This window comes from Tiliqua scincoides, chromosome 7 (assembly GCF_035046505.1).
Source record: "Tiliqua scincoides isolate rTilSci1 chromosome 7, rTilSci1.hap2, whole genome shotgun sequence".
Lineage (NCBI taxonomy): Eukaryota > Metazoa > Chordata > Lepidosauria > Squamata > Scincidae > Tiliqua > Tiliqua scincoides.
Genome location: NC_089827.1, coordinates 40,154,289 through 40,176,586, shown reverse-complemented (window position 1 = coordinate 40,176,586; position 22,298 = coordinate 40,154,289). Strand labels below are relative to the sequence as shown.

General features: G+C 45.6%; 1 protein-coding gene across 13 annotated transcripts in view; it reads left to right on the top strand.

Annotated features, from left to right (window-relative positions):
- The window catches only part of CALD1 (caldesmon 1), a 190,225-nt gene that overhangs the window by 152,035 nt on the left and 15,892 nt on the right, over positions 1 to 22,298 (top strand). For 6 of the 13 annotated variants that reach the window (XR_010794727.1, XM_066633443.1, XM_066633445.1 and 3 more), the window contains 5 exons: positions 6,605 to 6,751; positions 7,929 to 9,147; positions 9,814 to 9,885; positions 20,402 to 20,544; positions 21,738 to 21,999. Coding sequence is in view for 12 of the 13 variants with exons in the window: in XM_066633443.1 (XP_066489540.1) it covers positions 6,605 to 6,751; positions 7,929 to 9,147; positions 9,814 to 9,885; positions 20,402 to 20,544; positions 21,738 to 21,999 (1,843 nt within the window). In the remaining variant the exon portion in view is untranslated. The remainder of the gene's footprint in view (positions 1 to 6,604; positions 6,752 to 7,928; positions 9,148 to 9,813; positions 9,886 to 20,401; positions 20,545 to 21,737; positions 22,000 to 22,298) is intronic. The other 7 variants (XM_066633453.1, XM_066633446.1, XM_066633454.1 and 4 more) reach the window with 5 other exon arrangements.

Genomic DNA, 22,298 nt, shown 5'->3' with positions numbered 1-22,298 from the left:
GAGGCTTGCTGCCGGATTTGGACATGCACCAAGCCTCATGAGAGGCTACAAGACAGCAGGAAAAGAAGAGGGAAGTGGGAGAAAATAAGATGCCAAGCAGGAGTCTTTTCCAGCCCTATCTGGAGATGTCAGAGATAGCACCTGAGACCTTTTGCATGCAAGGCATGTCCTGCACCACTGAGCTTCTGCCCCTCCCCAGGGGAGGTCTCTGCCTATGTGAACATCTGGCAGAATCCCTGGACTCTGTTTGCCAAGCTGTGTTTTTAGATAGGAAGAGATGGTTTGCAAGAGATTTGTAAACATCCAGGTCTGTGTCCAATTAATTCACCAAGCCGTACATTTTCTCTCTCTCTTTTTTTTTCTTATTTACAGTGTGCTGGGTGCATAATGTGTACATGTGAAATTCATTGGAACAAAGCCTGCAGTTTCTCTGTATCATGGCTACCTCAGTGGTCTGAATCGAGATAGTTCAGAGCTTCCATGAGACAAATGGATGCTAATAAGTGTAGTATAACAGATGAGAACAGATGTTTGAAAAGCACATTTGAAACCTATCAGATCAAAGGTCCTTGCTGGGAGTTTGGAGCCAAACCTTCAGGGTCTGCACAGCAATGGTTGAAATGTGAGGAAACATCATATCAAGCAGCCAAAATGATAATACCTCTTCAGGGAGGTGGCTGACAGCTGGTGGCATTTCCTTTTTCACTTTTAGCTGCACAGAAATGTAACTCTTAAGGGCCACTAAGAGCCTCACGATGCTTCCTTGGCCAAGGATGCCTTATCCCTAGGCAAACATGGCTCTTTTGCCATAGCAGCAGCAGCAGCAGCTGACAAGGACTCCTCCTTCCTGGCACCTCTTGCGGGCACCTCTTTTGTGACAATGCTCTCTCAGCGTGCTTGCTTACTACTTTTTTCACTGTTTCTGTGTCACCCCAAAAGACCTAATGGGTGATCCAGAAGCCGGCATCCAAACCAGTGCAAGCAGCAAGCTTGATGGGAGGAGGGTAGGTCAACTCCAGGAGGCAGGGGCTGGAGGGTGAAAGGGAAGAGGGAGGCTGCTTGAGGCTGTGGGGAGGAACCAGAAGAAAGTGTAGGCAGCCAAGGCATGGGGGGAGCGGGGTCTCTTGTCCGTTTTGGAAGGAACGGACGATTGATTGACTGAATGGATGGCCTGATTTTTTTCTCTGGATGAGGAAGGGGGAAAGGATGAGCCCAATGGATGAGGGAGGGAGTCCTTGCAACAGATCGCCCAGGGAGGAGGTAAAGAAGGTGGACAAAGCAGGAGGGCATTTCCTCCTTTGAGGAACACCTTCCAAAGGAACACCTTCCAAACTCATGGCTCATTTGAAATGAAGGACTTCAACACATTTCTGAAAGAAGATGGGACGGGAACATTAGGGCAGTGTTAAATGAGAAGTCTGACACACACATGTGCCCCATCAGCACCTCTGTTTTTTCTGTGAAGATGCACCTGTCTTGCAGCTTGTCTCGAACTCAAATCAAAATGACTCGAAAATGACTGAATGCGTTGCGACGGCCACCTGTTATGAGTCGTTCTTGACTTGAGTCAAGGGGTGCAGACTCACGACTTGGTGCTGTGATCCTGCCACATCTCTGCCTGCCAGGCTCATAAGCAGGGCAGGATGGCAGCAGCCTGTCTTGTGGCTTTGCCTTGATACCCAGACGGGACAGTGCCTGGGAGGTTCTATTTAGCCATTGTTAGACCTGCCTTCCATGAATGTGTCAACACCACCTAAACTAATGGCTCTCACCACATCCCATAGAAGTTATTTCCATAAGATACACATTATGTGAAGAAACATTTTCTTTTGTTTGACCTGAACCTACTGTTGCTGTGTGACATCAAATTCTAGTGTTATAAGAGAAGGGGAAAACACTATAATCTTTATGCATCTTTTTCAAAACTGACACGTGTTTAAGGATTCTGTAAGGTAGCACATAATTCTTCTTTGTGGTCTCTCTGCAGCCCTGGCATATTGGGAGGGGATAGATAGAGTCTGGCTGAGCGGAACTAATTTTGGAAATGTGTGTAGCTTTAGCCTGGGAACTGGCTCTCCCCCAGTGGCTCTTTTGAGCTTGTGCACCTGCCCTTAGAGGCAGGGTGAGCATCTTTCTGATCTATTCCCTACTAGCAACCATGTTTGCAATACCTCGTCAAATGTTCTCTGTGACTGGTGTTCCCACCGCTGTTTTAATCCTTGCTTTGCTTCTGCTCTTTTCCTCTGCTGCCTTTTCCTTATGTAACATTAGAATTCCCTTTGCTGTGTCTTCCTTGTTATTTCCAAAAGGATTTTTCTATGGAGTTGGCCCCTCAAATCAAGCAAGGCCTTGTAAGTTCAGGGAGAATATACAGAGCTGTGTTGTCATCCGAGTGGATGTTGCTGCCAAGTTCTATAGTGGAGTGTGTGTCTTGGACAGCCTCTGTGGTCTGATGCAGTTGAGTGCTTAGGTGAAGCAAAAATGAATGATCTTGCTCAGAGGCAGTAATCTGAGATTGAGCCAGACTAAGTGCTGTCACAGAAGTCACCATTTTCATGATTAGAACGGATATTTTTTTCTCTCAGGCGAGACTAGCTGGCAACTTTGGGGTAGAGAATGGGTGAGAATATTGCCTTCCAGTGTGCTGAATGGCTTGTCTTGCTTACATTTCTCTGCTTAAAAGTAATGCTTTACAGTAATGATTTTCAACATTTTTCATCTCATGGCACACTGAGAAGGTGCTGAAATTTTCAAGGCATGCCATCAGATTTTTTTTTTAACAATTGATAAGACACGGGGCCCTGCCAGCTGGGGGCTAACATCCTGCGGTGGCCATACTAATATATAACCTTCTCCCAAACTTCTATGACACACTTGCAGACCATTCACAGCACACCAGTGTTGTATCCTGCTTTCCACAGTGGTCAACTTGATGTGTCTGGGAGACACACAAGCAGGACATGGTGACACTAGCCCACTCCAGCTCTTGCTCTCAGCAGCTTGTATTCTCTTGATGAGGGCAACCAAGGCGGCTTACAATATTAAAAACAATAATAAATCATTAAAACATTTTAAACAGTAAATACAAAGCAAATCCCAGTGGATCACATAAAACAGTTAAAATTCCATTTGATTCAAAACGCTTAGTGCAAGTGAGAGGAACGGAGAGGGTTGCTCCTCCTCACACGCTCTTCCTTTCCACTGAATCTTTAATAAGGCGTATCAGGTGCCAGGAACATAGAGGAAGCTGTCAAGAGGAAACCCTTTTCCCAGCAGCGGCAAGCAGCTCACAGAGGGCAGTTGCTGAAGGCCTGCTTGTTCTTAGCCTGTTCAAGATAGGCTTGTTCTAAGACATGCTGCAAATGGATGGAAGGTTGTGCAATTGTGTTTTGAGCAGTGCAAGGGAGGCCAGCGAGGGAGGTTGCTTGACATTCTGAGTCACCCATTGCTTAGAATGGAGGCAAATGTTCCTGTTTGCCCTCTTGTGCAACTATTTTCCTTTCTCACAAGTCAGTTCTGCCAATTTCATTTTTCTCTGCAGAGAAAATGCCTTTTTCTTTGCATCCCTCCCTCTTACGGAGGGGGTGCCTCCAAAAGTATCGGGATGCAGAAAGCTCCAGCAGCAGTGGAGCCGGGAAAGACTGGGGATCTTGTGAAGCTGTTCCCAGTTCAGAAAAAAGTCCTGTGGCACAGGGTCACAAGGCCAAAGTATGCAAGTAGGTGACACTAGGACACACTGCAGTGCAGAACCAGACTCCCGTGCTTGGTGTAGTTGTGCCTTTCCTCTGTGGAGTAGAGGAACAGGAAGCAGTAGAGCGCATGGAATACTTGCAGGGGTGACTCCATGGCACAGCCAGCCTCCCAGTCCTCCTGCTCTTGTAGGTGTGCTACAGGCTTGTGCTGCTACCCACCCACTCCAGACACAGAAGACATGTTACAAGCTGGCCATCTGTGCAGCTGTACTGAGCTAGAAAGACAAGTAGTGTGACTCAATCCTCACCAACTTTCCAGCACTGACCTAACCGCAGTGCAACTGCAAGGTAAGGTAACAAACATGCCCTGACCTTGAGGAGGCCCCCTTGACTGCCTCCCCACTGCAGGATGCAATGTACGCCACAGTGGCACAGCTATGTCAGTGCTGGAAAGTTGGTGAGGATTGCGTCCTCAGTAAAGCAGCTTCTTCCAACCTTATAAATAGTCCATCTTAGGGCCACTTCACCCTGTCTACTTGGGAGATCAGCAGCTCCCAAGGTTTCCAGCAGAAGGCTTTCTAAATCCTGCTACTTGAGAGCCTGTTAGTGGAAGATGCTCAGGACTAAACCTGGAAGTTTCTGCATGCAAAACCTGGGCTTTGCCATTGCAGTAGGGCTCTTCATGTTTGCTATAACCTTGCCACTCTTATGTTGCTGTTTCCTGCAGCAAATGCACAAAGAGTGAAGGGCAGGAATCTAAGCATTCAGTGGAAGTACATTGGAGAGCCCTGTCTGGCTGCAGCTCCCTTTGGGGGTTTATGTTTGCTCTGCACACTTCTTGCATTGAATACACAGGTGTAACACCAATGTAGCCATGCCAGACATGGTTGTCATGTAAAGCAGTGGCATAGCTAAAGGGGGTGCAAAGCACTAAGTTTTGCAGGGAGCCTCAACACAGCGTGCAAGCAACCTGTCCCCTTCGGAGCTATTCAGGATGGGGAATGCCTCCATTTTGCTCCCACTGCCTGGAATGGCTCTGAAGGAGAGGGGGAGGGGCCGCTTGCATGCTGCGGTGAGGCTCCCTGAAAATGCTTTGCACCCCCTCTAGCTATGCCACTGATGTGAAAGACTAAGCTAGACATTATTTGGTTGTCTCTGGCTGCATGTCTGGTCCCCTGCTTGCCCATCTGTAATGTTTAAAGCTTCCCTGTGTCCTGACATCACAATCTTCCCCAATTCCTCACTTTTGCCAATGGCAGGTAATGATGTGGACCCAAGGTAGGAAAATGTAGAACATTGTGACACGAGCACACAGAGAAATTGGGCTCGATACACAACTGCTGTTCAATGGCATCAGCTGCATGTTTATAGTAACGCTGAGATGAGACTTTGTTTGCTTTCTTCTGTTTGTACCAGATTCTTCTCATCCAGGCCCACAGTTTAATAGTCCCATTCCCCACCCTCCACTTTGGTCTTTCCCTGTTTCTTCTTTGAACTTGGCTCCCAGTATGGGCTCCCCCTTGCTGACACACCGGCTCCTTTTTTATGGCAAGGTCTGACCAACAGGCATGAAAGCTACAGAAACAGTTGTGGTGGAACAGAAAAACCACAACAAAAGCTTAAACGGTGCCAAAGCCAAGAAATACCACATGGGAGCAAAACCTCTCCTCTAACTCTGGAACGTTAAACAGGGTCTTACTGCACAGCCACATTGGCTTTTAAGTTTCCTTTGGAACTCGTAAAGCCTAAGTGTGAAATGTCTGCTGAATCAGCTTTTCTTTCTCACTGCTTCCTCTTCTTCTGAGGGCTGATTCTAATGCGACATTTGTCCATATTTTAAAAAAGCATTTTAGGAAGCTGTCAGGATTTGGCTGCAACTGAGCATTTTGGAATGTGTAGCGCCCTTGTAGCTACTTAGGCCTGAAACTCTATGGCACCTCTGTTTTCTCATTCCCACACCCAGACTGTTCCCATGATGCCTTTGATTCTCACCCCAACATAAAAAGATGCCCAAGCATATTCCCATTTGTTTCTGGGCCCAATTCAAGGTGCTGGTTTTGACCTTTAAAGCCCTATACTGCTCCGGGCCAGGATATCTTAGAGATTGCCTACTTCCGTACAATCCAGCTCATCCTCTTAGGTAATCAGAGAAGGCCTTTTTACAAGTGCCACCGCCTAAGGAGGTACATGGGGCGTCGGCAAGAAATAGGGCCTTCTCAGTAGTGGCACCAACATTATGGAACTCCCTTCCCCTTGACTTGAGAATGGCTCCCTCTCTTGAGACTTTTCGGCAAGGCCTGAAGACCCTTCTGTTTAAACAGGCCTTCTGAGTTCATGGCCTTTTTAACATCTTTTCTACATCTTTTAATATTTTTTACAGGCCTGATTCCTTTATAATCTGCTGCTCTATGCTCTTTTTACCTGACTTTTTATCTGACTACTGTTTTTTATGATATCTGTCAATTTGTTAATATGTTTTTATCTGTTTGTTATATTATGTTTTAATCTGTTTTTAACCTGCTGTAAGCCGCCCTGGGTCCCTTTGGGGAGAAGGGCGGGGTATAAATAATAATAATTATTATTATTCATATGTAATTGTGTGCAGGTACTGATATGGCTCTCTTGCTACCTTCGTGGTCTCCCATTCCCTTTCATTGCTGCCTTCCCGCACAGTTGAAATTTAGGCAGTATGCCACTGGGGTGCAGGGTCCCTTTGTCTACTAGTGTGGAGGGCTTTGCACATTGATGGTGGTGTTACGTACATAACTAACCATTGTCCTCTCAAAGCACTCTGTGTGAATGCCCATAGCATGATTGACAGCACACAGATCTAGAGACTTATAAATGATCTAGATTTTATTATTCTGAATAAGGGAGCTTAGATTTAAGTTCTCTGAAATGTTGCCTTGCAGATTGTCCTACGAGAGAAATGATGACGATGAGGAAGAAGCTGCCAGAGAACGCCGCAGGAGGGCCCGACAAGAAAGGCTGCGGCAAAAGGAAGAGGATGACCTAGCAGGGCAAGTGATAGAGAAACCTGAAGTCAATGCCCAAAACAAGTAAGATTCTACTGCATGGATATCCATTACTGCTTTTTGGTGAATGACATCTGTGACTCTGTAGGCGGCAGCTGAATATGTTCAGTGCATTCAAGAGTTGCACAGTTAACTGCTGTTGCTGTTTAGTAAGCGGCTCCTATTGCTGAAATTAGGAAAGCCTGCTTTCCCAAGGGCAACTTTACAGGGTCAGTTTTCTTGTTAGTACAGCATACCAGAGAATTAAGAGTCTCTGTTTGTTAGTTCTAACTTCTAATAATCCATTGTTTATTTTCAAATGTATAGGGTGGGCTGATGGGAAGCAAGCAAACATGCAGACAGGCAGCATGAGCCCTCAAGCATCATTGGTTCAGCTTCTCAATATTTTAGGAGCTGATCCTGCCAGCCAAAGACCTCTTAGCAGTGAATTTCTCCCCTGAGCAATATACTTGGATTCTCAGTTTTGTCTCACTGTCCCTTCTGTCTGTCCTAATTCAGAATTGCCTCTCTTGGCCATCATAATCCCAGGCAGAGTTTTGATCTTAGACCCTGCTCTAGCAAGCAGGGTGACTTAAAATCCACAGTAACAAAAGGTGGCGAAAACAGCCCATTTTTCCCCATCAGGCCACGCATAAGAATATAAACCCTGCTGCATCAGGCCAAGGGCCCATGAAGTCCAACTTCTTGTATCTCATAGGGACTCACCAGATGCCTCAGAGAACACTCAAGATACCATGACCCTGGTATCCACACAATCTAAGAAGGAAACCACTTTGTGTGACAAAAGAGCAGATTTGTAACACTGGGCCCAGCTGCACTGGTGCTGATGGCAGGGGATAGGTTTGGGCTGTGTATCTTTTAAGGTGCCACAAGACTATTTTCAGGGTGCTTAAGTATCTGACTCTATCAGTAGCAAGACAGATTGCTTTGCCAGTTGGTAAGGGGTTTAGTGGCATATGAATGCCAGCCCTCCTCCTATGAAAATGCAAGGGCTTGGTGTTTCAAAGATTGGTATTTGGAGAGGTATGGGTGGGAGGGGCCCTAATAGTACACCTGCGTTCTTAAGTCACCCAGGTAGTCTGTTGGAGTTGAGAGATACTTGATGTTTTCATTTAACCTGTTGTTTATTGTTGAAAGAAACATGGATGCTGCATTTTGGCTTATGGTTCACAGTGTGTTGCAATTTTAATGTCTAATATAGCATTACAGAAGAAGAGACCAAAAGTACTACTACAACAATTACTACAAATACTCAAAAGGATGGGGATGATGATGCTGTGTTCCTGGAGAGGATGGCGAGGCGAGAAGAAAGGCGCCAAAAACGACTCCAAGAAGCCCTGGAACGCCAAAAGGAATTTGATCCAACAGTTACTGAGGAGAGCCTGTCGTTTGCAAGCAGAAAAGTGGTGAACAATGTGGAAGAAAATGAGGCCCCAGGGCAAGAACAAACCCACAGGCAGCACTATGAGGTTGAAGAAACCGAAACCATCACCAAATCATACCAGAGGAATAACTTGAGGCAAGAGGAGGAAGATGAGAAGAAAGCGGAGGAGGAGAACGAGGAGGCACAGGAGGAGACGCCAAAGCTAAGAGCCATAGAGGATAATCAGGTAGAAGTAACGTTAGAAGAGAAAACATTAGGCACAGATGAGGAAGTGGTGATGTTAGAAGCAAAACATCCTGAGGTAAATGCAGATGAGCAAACTGTAGTAAATGACACAAGCACCGTAGCAGTAGAGGAACACATAGAGCATGAGGAGGCCATAAACATAACGGTAGCCTTAGACAGAAAGAAAAAGGAGGAGGAGGAGGAGGCTGAAGCAGAAAGGAAAAGACAAGAGGAGAAGGAGAGGCTTGAGAGGGAGGAGAAGGAAAGGCTTGAGAGGGAGGAACAGGAAAGGCTTGAGAAGAAGGAACAGGAAAGGCTTGAGAGGGAGGAACAGGAAAGAGCTCAAGCTGAGGAAAAACGAAGAGCAGAGGAGGAGAGAGAGAGGCTTGAAGCAGAAAAAAGAGCAGCTGAAGAGAGAGAGAGACTAGAAGCAGAAGAAAAGGAGAGGGCGAAAGCAGAGGAAGAGAGAAGAAGAATTGAAGCGGAGGAGAAAAAAGCAGCCCAGGAGAGAGAAAGGCGTGAAGCTGAGGAGAGGGAAAGGATTAAGGCTGAAGAGAAAAAAGCAGCCCAAGAAAGAGAGAGGGCAAAGGAAAAGGAGAGGAGGGAGGCTGAGCAGCGGGAAAAAGCTAAGAAGGCAGCTGAGGAAAAGGCTAAGCTAGAAGAGGAGAGATTAAAGGCTAAACAGAAGGCAGAGGAGAAAAAGTTAATTGATAAAAGCAAGAAGGGAGAAGAGAAGAAAATAGAAGACAAGCAGGTAAAGGAGAAGAAGGTGCAAGAGGAAAAAGTCCCTGCAGCTTCCCTAAGGAAACAGGTACAGTAAACATGTTGCACCCAACCAATTTTGCCTGTGTGTTGTAGGAAATGTAATGCATTTTACAGAAAAAAAGCTGGATTGGAATTCACTCACAGTTGTGTCTCTGCACTCTTGTCTACTAATTCTTGCCAGAATTTTATTTCTGTTGTACTTAAGCTTCTTGCTTCTGCCTACCTATCACATGGTCAGTTCACATCACATAGTTAAGTCACTCCATTCTTGTCTCTTAAGTTTTTCTCACAGAAATGTGTGCATGATCTGAAATTCTCACTACACCTTTGCGTTCTTTTTCTGTGGCTGTTGGTTGACCAAAGGTCAATGGTCAAGCGCATTTACAAAGTACAAAGGCACAGCATGGGCCATGGATGAGCACCAGCAAATATTTGTGGTGTGACTACTGAATGAGCACCCATGATTATTAGAACCAATCACAGCCAGCACGCTGCTGGGAAACGTGAGGACACGGGCACATCAAAGTGGAGGAGGCCGCACGAAGGTGCAGGAGGAATGTGGACGCCACTGTGCCACCTGGAGAGAGTTGTGTGCACGGCTGCTGTGACACAGGACAAGGCGGTATGTGAGCACAGCTTTGTTGACGCAGCAGAAATGCACTAGGGTTTGCCACAGAATTGATGTTTTCATCTTATGGAAATATTACAAAAGGGGGAAGAGAAAGGAGCTAAAAAGGAAAAACTTCAAGATGAGAAACTGCGACCAGGCTTCAAGAAAGAGGAGGTAATTATTGTTAGAAGAGAGCGCTATGTGTATGGAAGATACAAAATGCCCACATTTCCGAACATTCATAATGACCTTAGGGGAGTCATTCAGCAACATTCAAAGTTGCATGTACAACTTAAAGTGGCTGCCCAACTCAAGAGCACCCACTGCAGAGCCTACGATCTGAGCCTCAAGCTAAGACATGGGTTGACCTGAAATTGGCTGCTTAGCGAAGTGGGTCATTTCGCAAGCTGAATATTTCCTTAGCTTGAATCTGGGTATCAGCTGAAACAAAGAAATTGCCATTCTATCATATCATTCTATCAGCATCAGACAGGCTCAACTCCTGTCTCAAAAGACAGCATGGACCTCAAAAAACGTCCTCAGTTTGGTCCTTCAGTAGGTCAAGCAAACATTTGGTGTTGGGTTTCTATACTGACACCAACTAATCCTTCTTTCTTGAATTTCTCCCTCCACTTCCTGCTGACATTATCTTCTGTTATTAATCAGGGATACTCCAAGACATCTTTAGCCCCTTAAACTGAACCTAACTAATGAATTTCCATTTCATAATATAAAGTGTGCAGACTCTTGATTCTTCTTGTTTGAACAAGAAATACTTACAAAGTGTGATGATGCATTGCATTCCTACAGTAAACACAGGAGCTGGTGCCATGGTGTTTTACTGTATGGTAAGTAAGGAATATTGGATGGAACGCACCTTCTCAGACTTGGGGCAAGGGTCACATGGTACTCTGTGGACATGTAGCATGGATTTGGGCCATTTTGTGTTGTGTGTATGATGAAGCATTGGTCCGTTTGCTTCACTCTTTGCCCTACTTGCCAGCCACGCACCCAATTCAAGGTGGATCAAACCAGAAGTACAATCTGCAGTCTGACCCTTTGTGTCTGATTCTGTGGAGCACAATTGTATTTTGCCCAGAAGAAATCCACATCTTTCTAAGTGACTGTGATCTATGTAGAAACTGCCTATTTGTTTCTTTACTATATTTCTGCCAATGCATTTGAGGTTGTATACAGTTTAAAATAATAACATCCAGTTGAATAGACTTGAATCAAAATGGAAAGGGGACAGAGAGGGAAGAGGAAAATGTGTAAGCTTGGGTGCACCAACTGCTGTATGAAGGGCCGTAGAATGCATGCAGAAGGTCCCAAGTCAAGCCCAGCATCTCCAGGTAGGGCAGAGAAAAAAACTCATGTCTGAAATCCTGGAGAGCCATTTCCAGTCAATTTTAACAGTACTGAACTAAGGGAACCAATGGGCAGCCTCATTGGTCATGTTGTGTGCAGGGACAGTTCTGGGGGGGGGGGAAGAAACACATTGCAGCTGAGTCCCAGGTCTTGTCTCTCCCTCTCATGCAGTCAGGTGACTCGACTGCCAATACAGTACTCCTAAAATGTGTTTATTCCTTTTGGCCATAGCCAGCTCAGTTGTTTTGGGGTTGGTTTTACCATGTTGACAACAAGCTGGCCCAAAACACTGATCAGCTGCAATTGATGGATTAGCAAACAACTCAGAAGCAGCACATTTAAATAGCCCCTATAGCACTTGACAATGTCTGTATTTCACCAAACTCAACTTAAACCAGAACATTGTGGGTGGGTTAAGATGTATAGTGGACAGAATGTTAGACTTGGACCTCAGACACTGGGAACCCAATCCTACCCATTCTTCTTCCTCTTGTATCTGTGCATCTGTGCCAAAAAGGCATGTGCATGGATACTTCGGTGGGGAAAGGGGAATTATTTCCCCTTCCAGTTGCCTCATGCTCTGCAGTGGATCTTGTTGGATCTGTGCCAATTCTTTAGCTAAGAGATAACATATGGGCTGAGAGATTCACCCACTGAAGGTCAACTACATATTACATTAAATATATGGTTTGACCTTTTTTAAAAAAACCAACAAAACTCATATAGTAGCTGTGGGTGTGTGGTAAGGATTGAGACAACAGCTTGCCATGAGAGGATAGTTAAGCCATTTCTGCTTCACCATGGTCTCAATGAAAATTATGCCCCCAAAACTGCTGTTAGCCCTGGGAGGAAAAGCCTCTAGGCATGCCAAATGGAAGCTTCCATCCTGGAGCTAATAGCAGTTTGGTGGGCATGTGTTTAGTTGGGACCATGGCATGGCAGAAAGGAGTGTGTACTCCCTCCACTGAAATCTTAACAAGTGTTCAGGCCACCCCTACAGCTGCCATTCAAACAATCAAAGCAACGAGTGTTTAATGTGACATGCAGTTTGGCCATGATGGTATGTGCTGTTATAATGGTTAAGCAGAGGGTTTGGCAGGGACCTCCCATGCCCAGACCCAGTGTTCTGCCCAGGGCAGTTCACTGGCTGCCCTAACATCTGTCACCCGATCAAGTTAAATCTGGAAATGCTTAAAAGGAGGGATGTTTCCAAGGTATGTTTATGAGTACCTATAAAAGTCATTTAGGAAAAAGTTCTATTCGGATCAGTCCCTGACCTTAAAAAAAAGAAAGGAAGCATGGCCCATTGCTTGTGACCAAGGGATGATCTTGGCACCTCTAGGTCAGTTTCAGGAAGACACTGAACTGTTAACACTTGATGAGATTTCTGTTAATGTGAATCTGGCTCTTGTGGTTCTGTAATCTGTTTTCAGTTGAGTTCACACCTAGAGACAGTTTTGGTCCTGTGGACTACCTTAAGATTCTGTCTGTGCAGATTTGGCCTGCAAAATTTGCACTGAAGCAAGCGTTCTCATGACATGATATTTGTGGTATTTCCTGCTTCCACTTTGGCTAGACATACTGCGTGAGCAGCGCATTTTTCTTTTCTCTTTGCCGAGGTTCCTCCTCCCCCACCCTTTTTAATGCATTCATGTTTACAAGAAGATAAGCAATCCCTGTAAACCCTGGTCCTCAATAGCCACAAGCTTTAGAACCTTTTAAATTTAAATCTACAAACAGAACTCGGATTGTCCAAAAGAAGTATTAAAAGGTCTTGATTAAAATCTCATGCGATACATGTTCCTTTTAAGGAGTTGGAATTGCTGGTTGATCAACTAGTACTTGCATTTTTAAAGGGAATTAATGAATTTTTATTTTATTGCTTTTTATTATTTATGTACTGTCCTCTGTGTATGTGGCATTTTAAAAAAAAGACAGATCTCTGCCCCAAGGGGCTTAGAATCTAGGAACTGACACAAGGGAGTAAACAGAGGAAGGGAAGGGGATGAGGGCTTGCAGGGGTAAATGGGGAAAGCAGAAGTGATTGTTTCACCTAGTTACAGCAGGGATTGGAGACTAACAACCCAATCCTATCCACCCTTTCCTGGGAGTAATCCCCACTGACTCTAATGAGTATTACTTCTGAGTAAACACGCATAGGATTGGGCTCCAAGGCATGGGGCCAAAGGCTTCTGGGAAAGGTGGGTTTTCAATTGGATTTCAAGGCTGTGAGTGAGGGAGCATCCTGCAGGTGTTCAAGGTGGTGGTTCAAGGCATAAGGGACGGTAGGAGAGAACGGATGGAGTCGTTCAAGGAAGCAGGAGATCTTGAAAAGGTAGTGGAGCTGGGAAAGTGAAGATAACAAGCAGGAGTATAGCGGGATATGAGAATTGAGAAATTGGGAGGGGTGAGGCCATGGGGGGCTTTAAGGACAATGAGACTGTGCTAGATCCTGGGGCGGGCAGGAAACCAAGGAAAGGTTTTAAGGAGGAGCGTGACATGATTTGTGTGACAAGGAAGATGAATGACCATAGCAGCAGTGTGTTGGAGGGAGAGGCAAGAGGACTCAGATGAGTGTATGGAAGACCACCAAGGAGGAGGTTGCAGTAGTCAAGGTGAGTGACTGAAGTTTTTGCCAAGGGGATAAGGGCCAGATTCTTGCAATATTGTAAGGAAGAAATAACATGATCTGGTGACAGAGTGATTATGGGGAGCAAAGGAGAGACAGGGATCATAGACAAAGCCGAGACCATACATGCTTGTTCTGTGGAGTGGATTAAATAAGGATAGTGTGAAGGGAGGTGGACATGGGAGGAAAGATAAGTTCAAGTTCAGTCTTAGAGATATTGAGTGTGAGATGGTGTTGAAGCATCTGCGTTGAAATGTCAAGACTACCATGAAAAACGGGATTGGAAAGAAGGAGGAAGTTAATGGATAGATAAGTATAGCTGTGTATTGTACACCTATAGATGGTATTGGAAGGCGTGAGATTTGATGAGGTCAGCTGGGGTAGCGTGTAGGGAGAGAGTTGCAAGTACAGAGCCCTGAGGAATCCCAGCAGAGGGAGAGAAAGAGGAAGAACTTTCCAGTGTTAGAACATTGATCCAGTTTTTAGACAGGTAGGAATAAAGCCATCTGAGTCTTATTTAAATTTAACTGATTCAGATTACAGAGACTTCATATAGGAACCTGTTTGAGATTTTAAAAATAGTGTGAGAAGTTGCAATTTAATAGACAAACAGGTACCCTTAATTGTTAGGATGGAGCAGGATAGAGTTCAGCCCCACTACAATACAGACTGGAACTTCTGTGTTCGTTGGGGGCAGAAGCATTTTGAAGCAGACCCAGGACCTGCTCATTTCTGGGAGGTTCTGAGCACCACTCCAGAAAGGCAGGTCTCTCTCTCCTGTGCATCACCCAAGATCTGCAATATGATAAAGGAATACTTATGAGGAATACTTATGTGGGGTTTTTTGGGCACAGGTCACAGGCTTGTGAGCCCCTGCTCTTCCTCATCCTCCAGGTTTTGGATCCACAGACAGAAAATATTTTTACCTTTCCCTTGGTGGATAAGAGCACATGCAGAATCTTTTCTCGCCAACATGTTTCTTTTCAAAAACACCTCCCCTAAGCTGTTTTTCTTTTAATGGGGCTCCCAGACCAGAAGTAATCCTGCCAAGAGCGAAAGGACTAGAGAAATGGGAAATAGACAGAAATAGAGAAATAGACAGAAGATGATAGAAATAGATAGAATAGATGCAGAAATAGACAGAAGATGGAGGAGAAGCAGGAACCTTTCCCATAAGATAAGGGAAAGCTTACAAGGCCTCCTGTGCCCTTTCTCCCCCTGAAAGGTGAAAAGGCAACTAGAAGTGGCTGACACTGAGCTGAAAATGGACTGGGGTGTGTGTATGTGTTAAGCAATATCTCTCTTTGTGCTCTTCTTCCACTCAGATAGGGTCTGCCCCAGGGATCTTTGGGTTAAAAAAAAAAAGTGGAGGAAAGGGTCCCAGAAGTCTGACTAGTGTGTACATTGAATCTAAGCATCCTAAAAGGATCTGGGATCCAGAGAGGTTTCTTGTTGGGGCTTACTAATTTATTTTTGATGCCCTGTTAGGCTGACCACCTGGTGGGGAAATGGATATGTTTTGGCTTTCTACTAATCAACAGGCAGCCTTGAAATAAACGTTTGTCCAACCAATGCTTGCGATCAAAGAAGGGAGAGTCACACCACAGGCTTGGAATTTAAAAGGGCCTTTCCCCCTCTTTTAAATTGCCCACGAGTGGTGAGGATTCAGCTGACAGCGAGCAAGAAGATTTGGAAGTTTTGAAAAAAAGCAAAGATGTGAGAATGATGATATAAATGAATATTAAGTCTCATTTGTACCTTGTAAGTTTGAGGCACATTTAGGGTATTTGGTAATCAATTGATAAATTGTGGCTGCTGGACAGCATCAGGAAAATGCAAACTGAAAGTGCAAACTCTTCAGCGTTAGCCTTGGCACCGCCAAGATCCTATCTCCTTTCCAGGCCTTGATCAGCTTTCCGTGGTCCACTCAGACTTCAGCCAGCAAAATTGTTGGTGCCAATCTGGGTAGACCAAGTGGGACAGCGGAACAAGTTGTCCTTTCCTGGGCAAAGGAACAAGTGTTTCTTTACCTGGAGGAGACTTCTGTCCCCACCCCGCAGAGTGCAGCATGCATTGGCGGTGAGGAGCATTATGTAGGATTGGGCCAGATGCAGTTAAGTCAGATGCACTTTTAGGGCCAAAATACATGTGAGAGACAGATGTGCAGAATCGGGTTTGATGTTAAATCTGTGCAGAGCAGAGAAATGAGTGATTTATAATTGCAACACAATCAAGTGGGAAGGAGGAGATGTGACTCCCAAATGCCTTTGTGTAGTTTTTTTTTCTCCCTATGGAACTTTCCCACCAGGAGTTAAACAGGGCCTAGGCATGGTCTGAAAGCACGTGTGGAGCAATCTTGCTGAAACAAAGCAGGTTTGGGTCTGTTCAGGGTCTGGGAGTGCACACTCCACAAGCTCCATCATAGAGCTTGATAAATTGCATAACTAAATAAAACCAGCTTGCAGAGGAAAATCATGTTCTGGGGGCGCTCAGTCCCCGTCCCCGTCCCCCGTGGTGGGTCCTGTTACCAGCATATATAGCTTACTACTCATAATAGGATGACAGCAGTCCACAAAAGCTGCTAGCCAGTAATAATTTTTATTGGCCCATGTAGTTACACTAGTCTTCTGTGGTCTCAAAGAACAAAGCATTTTTAATCTTTCCCTTCCTGTTGGCCTAGATAGAGGTGGCTCTCACTAACCAGTGACAATTTACAAGCCTGGGCTACATCTGTAGTCTTCAATCTATGTATGTGTGTGTTTCTCAAACTGTAGGTTGGGACCGCTAGGTGGGTCGTGAGCCAATTTCAAGTGGGTCCCCATTCATTTCAATATTTTATTTTTCATATGTTAGATTTGATGCTACCATGGTGCAAGATGGCATTTGGGGAAATGTTATAGATCTGTACTTTTAACAGGCTATTATGTATATGCTTTTAACAATGATAGTCAATGCAGCTTACTCCTGGGTAAGTGTGAATGGGATTGCAACCTAGGATTACTAAAAGTGTTCCTGCTTGATGATGTCATTCCTAGTCATGACATCACTTCATGTGAATCCTGAAAATTCTCATTCTAAAAAGTGGCTCCTGGTACAAAACGTTTGAGAACCACTGATTTATATAATAGTACTGTTTATCATGTTTGTTATTTGCTTCTGTCACCCTGGCCTAGCCCCAGTGACACAGGTCTCCTCAGGAGCAGGGGTCTCCTCAGGACTAAGTAGCAAGTACTACTTAGTCTTGGCTGAACCCGTCTTCTGTGCCGGGGACCTCCCCAAGAGTAGGGCCCAAGATCCCACAGACTCTCAAGCCAGTCACATGGCTGGAAGGGATGGGTTGGCTGGGCCAATTGCTGGGCTCAGAAAAGGCCCAACAGTCAGAGGAAGCTCCTCTCCCTGTGTCTGCAGCATAGGGAGGGGGACCATGCAAGGCAAAGGCACATCCTTTCCTCCCCCGTCCCAAACTGAAAGGGGCTTTCAAGTCCCCAGCCTGGGGAAGCAGGAACTGGACCTGGGAGCTCCCAGGGACAGAACCCTCTGGGGCTTTAGGCTGGGAGAAACCAGCCCCCTGGGGAAAAGCGATCCCGCCCACAGCCAGCCTTAGCACCTGGCTGACTTTTTGACGCGGTGCCAAGGAACCCAGACCACATTTGGGGGCTCCACAACATGGAACTCAAGCCCTGCATCAGGGGTGACCAGGGCCAGTACAAAATCAACTGCCAAGGCTGATGGTGCAAACTGGACATCCTGTGCCACTGAACAGGAGACGCTCATGCTGATGGGCCGTATGAATGTACCCCATGAATGTAAAGGCCTTAACTAGAGTAAATTGTCTCTGCAAAGCAATTCGTCCTCCACCTCTTCTGTCCTCCTGACAGTTCCAACCATCTGACACCCGGGTAAACACCTCTCTTCCAATCAGCCCTGGGGGGAAGGGGTCCCATGCTGTACAGTGGACATCACAATGGACAACACTTCTATCAATATTGTCGTTAGCTCTCAACATTGACAAAAAGGCAGGATACAGATGGAAAACTGAAAAAGTCTACTGTCAGGAGGATTGTGTGGCTGAGCCCTCTTGACATATTCCAAAGAAAATTCATTAGGCAAACTCCAAGGCCAGTTCCTTTCCCAAAGATTCTGGTACTGAAAACAATGAGAGCCTGTGTGTATGGCAGCAGCAGGGGTGTGTATCGGGCTGAGGAGGGTAGGGAGAGCATTTGCATTCACTGCCATTTTAGGTTTGTGTTGGCTGCAGGTCTAACTGATGTTCTTCATGGGGAATAATTGCTCCCTCTGACCAGAATAGGTTTTGAGCGCTGGGCTCTGTGCAGTTAGCATCCAGGCATGACTCAGCAGGCCCGGGTCAAGCTGTCAGGAGTGGCTGTAAATTATGCTAATCCCAGAGTGTTTCTGGGTGGGGAACTGGAAAGCAAAACAAATGCACAAAGATGTTGCATCCGAGTCCAAAAATTACCAGGCCAAAGTCTGGAAGGAAAAAGGAAAATGCTTCAGTTTGGGCCAAACCGGTCCAGATGTTAAACGCATGCTTTGCATTTGTGTGTTGTGTTTTTGTTGGTTTTTCTGTAAATGGCAGCAGTGCAGACCCTGACTCGATCAGGACCATGGTGTGGAGGAAGACAGTTTAACCCAGTGGTTCCCAAACTTTTTTGACCCTTAACCTATTGGGCCGCGGCTTCCCATTAAGGTTACAGTCCTATACATTGTATAGTGTGGTGGGTTTTTCACAAGAATTCCATGGCTCCCCTGGCTGGTTTCTGTTGCTTCCCAGGGAGCCATGGCTCACGGTTTGGGAACCACTGTTTTAACCCATGAGTTCTCAAACTGTTTGTTACTGTGATCCTGGAAAAATACAGTACGCCCTCAGTATCCACGGAAGATCCATTTCAGAACCCCCCGCGGATACCAAATTCTACAGATAATGAAATTCATGGGGGAACACCATAAAACCAGAAGTGCCTTTCAGAAGCATCTGGGGAGCTTTTGAGGCACTGGGAGGCCACACACAGCCTTCCTTCGCCCCAGGAGGCCTCCAGGGTGCAACTGGTAGGTACTTCTGTTTGCATCTGGGGAGTCCTCTTTGACCCTCCAGCTGCAGACTTGGCATCCACAGATATTCAAATCTGCAGAGGCCGAGCCCCTGAATAGTGGGCCTTCATCTCACCTGGGAGGGAGGTGGAATGGTCTCAGAGTGGTCCACCCAGCATGGGAGGGGGAAAAGGCAAGAGTAGACAGGGAGGTGCAGCCACAGGTAGACAGACAATTCACTTGTGTAACAACATCTTACTTTTAGTTCTTCTCAGCTTTGCAACATCCTTTCAAGCTGCTGAAGGTCTTGACCTGCACTTTGAGAGCCCCTGGACTGATGCCATGGCCCTGATGAAAATGCCCCCCCCCCAACTGATTGCTTTAAGAGCAAAGCTGCCATTGATTCTAATTCCCTTTCGGGACAAATAGCAGCTTTGGGTTGGGGGAATATTTATCAGAACTGTGGTACTCCTTCCCCCACACCATGGCTCCAGTGTAGATCAATTGTTTTGGCTGTTGTGAGCAATATCGCTTCCATGTCTCTATAACATCATCCTCTAGAATGCAGTTGATTAATCTACAGCACAGGCAATGAGAACTCCATGCTTCAACAAGAGCAGGAGGGCATCTGGGCTTGGCTGTGTCATGTATAGAGCACCATTGGCCAACCTGTAGAGTGGATGGCAGCAGGAAGGAGACAGTGTGGCATAACTAGGGCATCTTTCCTGTGAGTTTCTCCAACTTGGTAGACCAGACTGTAAAACCAACCCAATGCATGGTGTGTGTAGCAGAGGTCTGCTGCAAAGGTACTCGACTATGCACTAGAGCAGGGATGTCCAAAGTTTTTGGCAGGAGGGCCACATCATCTCTCTGACACTGTGTCGGGGGCCGGGGGAAAAAAAGAATTAATTCACATTTAAAATTTGAATAAATTTACATAAGTTTACATAAAGGAATATATTAAAGATGAACTTATATGAATGAATGAAGGTCTTGCAATAGCTCAAGGCCTATAAAAGGCCTTGCACAAAGCAAGGCTGGCCTTTCCTTTGCTGCCACTACTGCATCACAGACGTGAAACAACAAGCAGTGGAGGGAGCCCTCATCCCACAGCTCATGCAAGAGGTCAAACAGTTGCCCTCAAACCGAGAGCAGTTGCGAAGGGGCCAGTGCGGGCTCCAACAAATCTCCGGAGGGCCAGAGGCTCATTGGAGACTGGTGGTTCCCCGAGGGCCACATTGAGAGGCCTCGAGGGCTGCAAGTGGCCCCAGGGCCGGGGTTTGGGCACCCCTGCACTAGAGTGCCATTGCCAGAAGACTGGTCTGGCCTATATCATCATCAGGCCCTCTTACTGCAGCAATGGCTTATTTGCCATTGCTGCAGTAAGCGGGCCTGATGATGATATAGGCCAGTTCCATTACTTTCATCTAGATGGCATATGTAAGATTTTGCAAACCTCAATGCATTTGCATGAAATGAAGAACATGCAGACTTTACAACTATAAAACCTTTGCTGGAGTTTGCTCATTACTGGCCTGGCAGTAGTGGGGAGGAATACCTGTCAGTATATCTTTGGAGTGTGTGAAAGTAACTTCTTGGGCTTTTTTTTTTTTTTTTTTTTTTTTTTTGGCAATTTCTTCTTAGCAGATAAAAGACAGCAAGGTGAACAAAGCACCAAAAGAAGAGGTTAAGGCCCCCTGGGATCGCAAGAAGGGTGTTCCTGACTCAAAGCCACAGAATGGGGAACCTCCTACCCATAAACTTAAACATATAGAGAATGCCTTTAGGTAAGATATACAGTTGTGCTTCGGTATTTGCACTTGAGTCTGATGTTGCCTTTGAGGTATCTCAGTTGCAATAGGGTGGACTTCGCCAATGGAAACACTGAGAGCATTTTGATTTATGAAGCTTTAGGCATCTCTCGATTCAGTGGGAATACAAAGCCGTCATTACCCAGAATGTCTCTTTGCGATATAAATGTCTTCTCCTTGCCTTTTCTGCCTTTTTAAAACATCATGCATTTACATAAACAGTGCACAAGATGCTCAAAAATTATTTAAGCCAAGCGTCTGATTACAGCCTTGGTTTAATGTTGCAAATGTTAATCCTGCACTGTTCACACTGCTATACACAGCATAGTTTGATCAAGTCAGTTTACACTTGTAGGAACTCTGGAGAGCTGGGGACAGATTTTGCCATCAGTGTTTCCTCTTTCTTAGTTGTCCCACCAACATAGTTTCATATTACAGGTTGTGCCTGCGATCCATTGGGGTTCTGTTCTGGAACGCCCAGTGGATTAAAAAAAAAAGTGAAAACCAAATCAGTGGAAAAATAGCTTAAGACCCACTTCCAGGATTCTTGCTCTTCCATTGTCACCCCAGAATCCATTGGTATAGACACTGTACTGCACTCAGCCACTAGATGGGGTGAATAATGTAATCTTTTGAAAGGAAATTATAATTATTTAACAGCACGAAGGTGGGAAATTGGATTATGGTGCTTTTTTCCTTGCTACAAGGCATGTAAAGGTGGACCTCAGTATCATCCGTGAGTCAAATCAGTGGATACCAGATCAGTGGATACTAAGGTCTTAACCCTGCTGCCTTCAAAGCAAAGCACGTGCTCTGTAGCTATGTGAGCACACTGCTCAGAACATGTGGTCGAATTCTGGATTCTACTACTTCAGACTCCAGGTGTCAGGGAGATGTTTTTAATGCTGTCTTATCTAAAAAGCTCCTTGCGTGCATAAAATAAGCACATTAGGGAGAGAATTAGGCAAAAACCTTTCTCCTTGCTGTGCTGGTTTGTGATATCAAGGGGGATGTTTTGTTCTGCATAGCATTACAAACCGTGACATCCCACCTACAGGCTGAAGGGTTACTGCCCCGAATGGTGCATCTTCTGCCATTCTGCCTCATGGGTAGATGAGTTCTGACTAGCTGAAGCCCTTTTAATCATAGCCTGTTCCTTTCTTTCTCAGCCGTTCTGGCCTCAAAGCCACCCCAGATGCTGAGGAAGGCAGGTCAGTATCACATGTTGAGGCAGGCAAGCGGGTAGAGGAACTGCGCCGTCGCCGAGGTGAAAATGAGAGTGAAGAGTTTGAGAAGCTGAAGCAGAAACAACAGGAGGCAACTGTGGAACTGGAGGAACTGAAAAAGAAACGGGAAGAGCGCCGGAAGATTCTGGAAGAAGAAGAGCAGAGGCGGAAGAAAGAAGAGGCAGAAAGAAAAATTCGGGAGGAGGTAACAGACTTCCAAAGGAGCCCTTTGGCGGATTCAGTGTCAAAATGATGAGAGCACATATTATGGTCTGCTATAGACACACAGTGGACAACACATGCGGATTCCCTACCCAGAAAGGATATTTGTGTAGGAAATCATCATATGCAAAGTGACCTACACTTCCTTTCTGATTTTTAAGTGATTGAGGTGCATTTCATTAGGCTGATTCCGCAGAACCATTTTTCGGTGGCTGAATTTTAGTGGTTGAATGTATTTCATTGGTTGAATTCAAGCTGTGTTGAATTCAATAGGAACTGCCT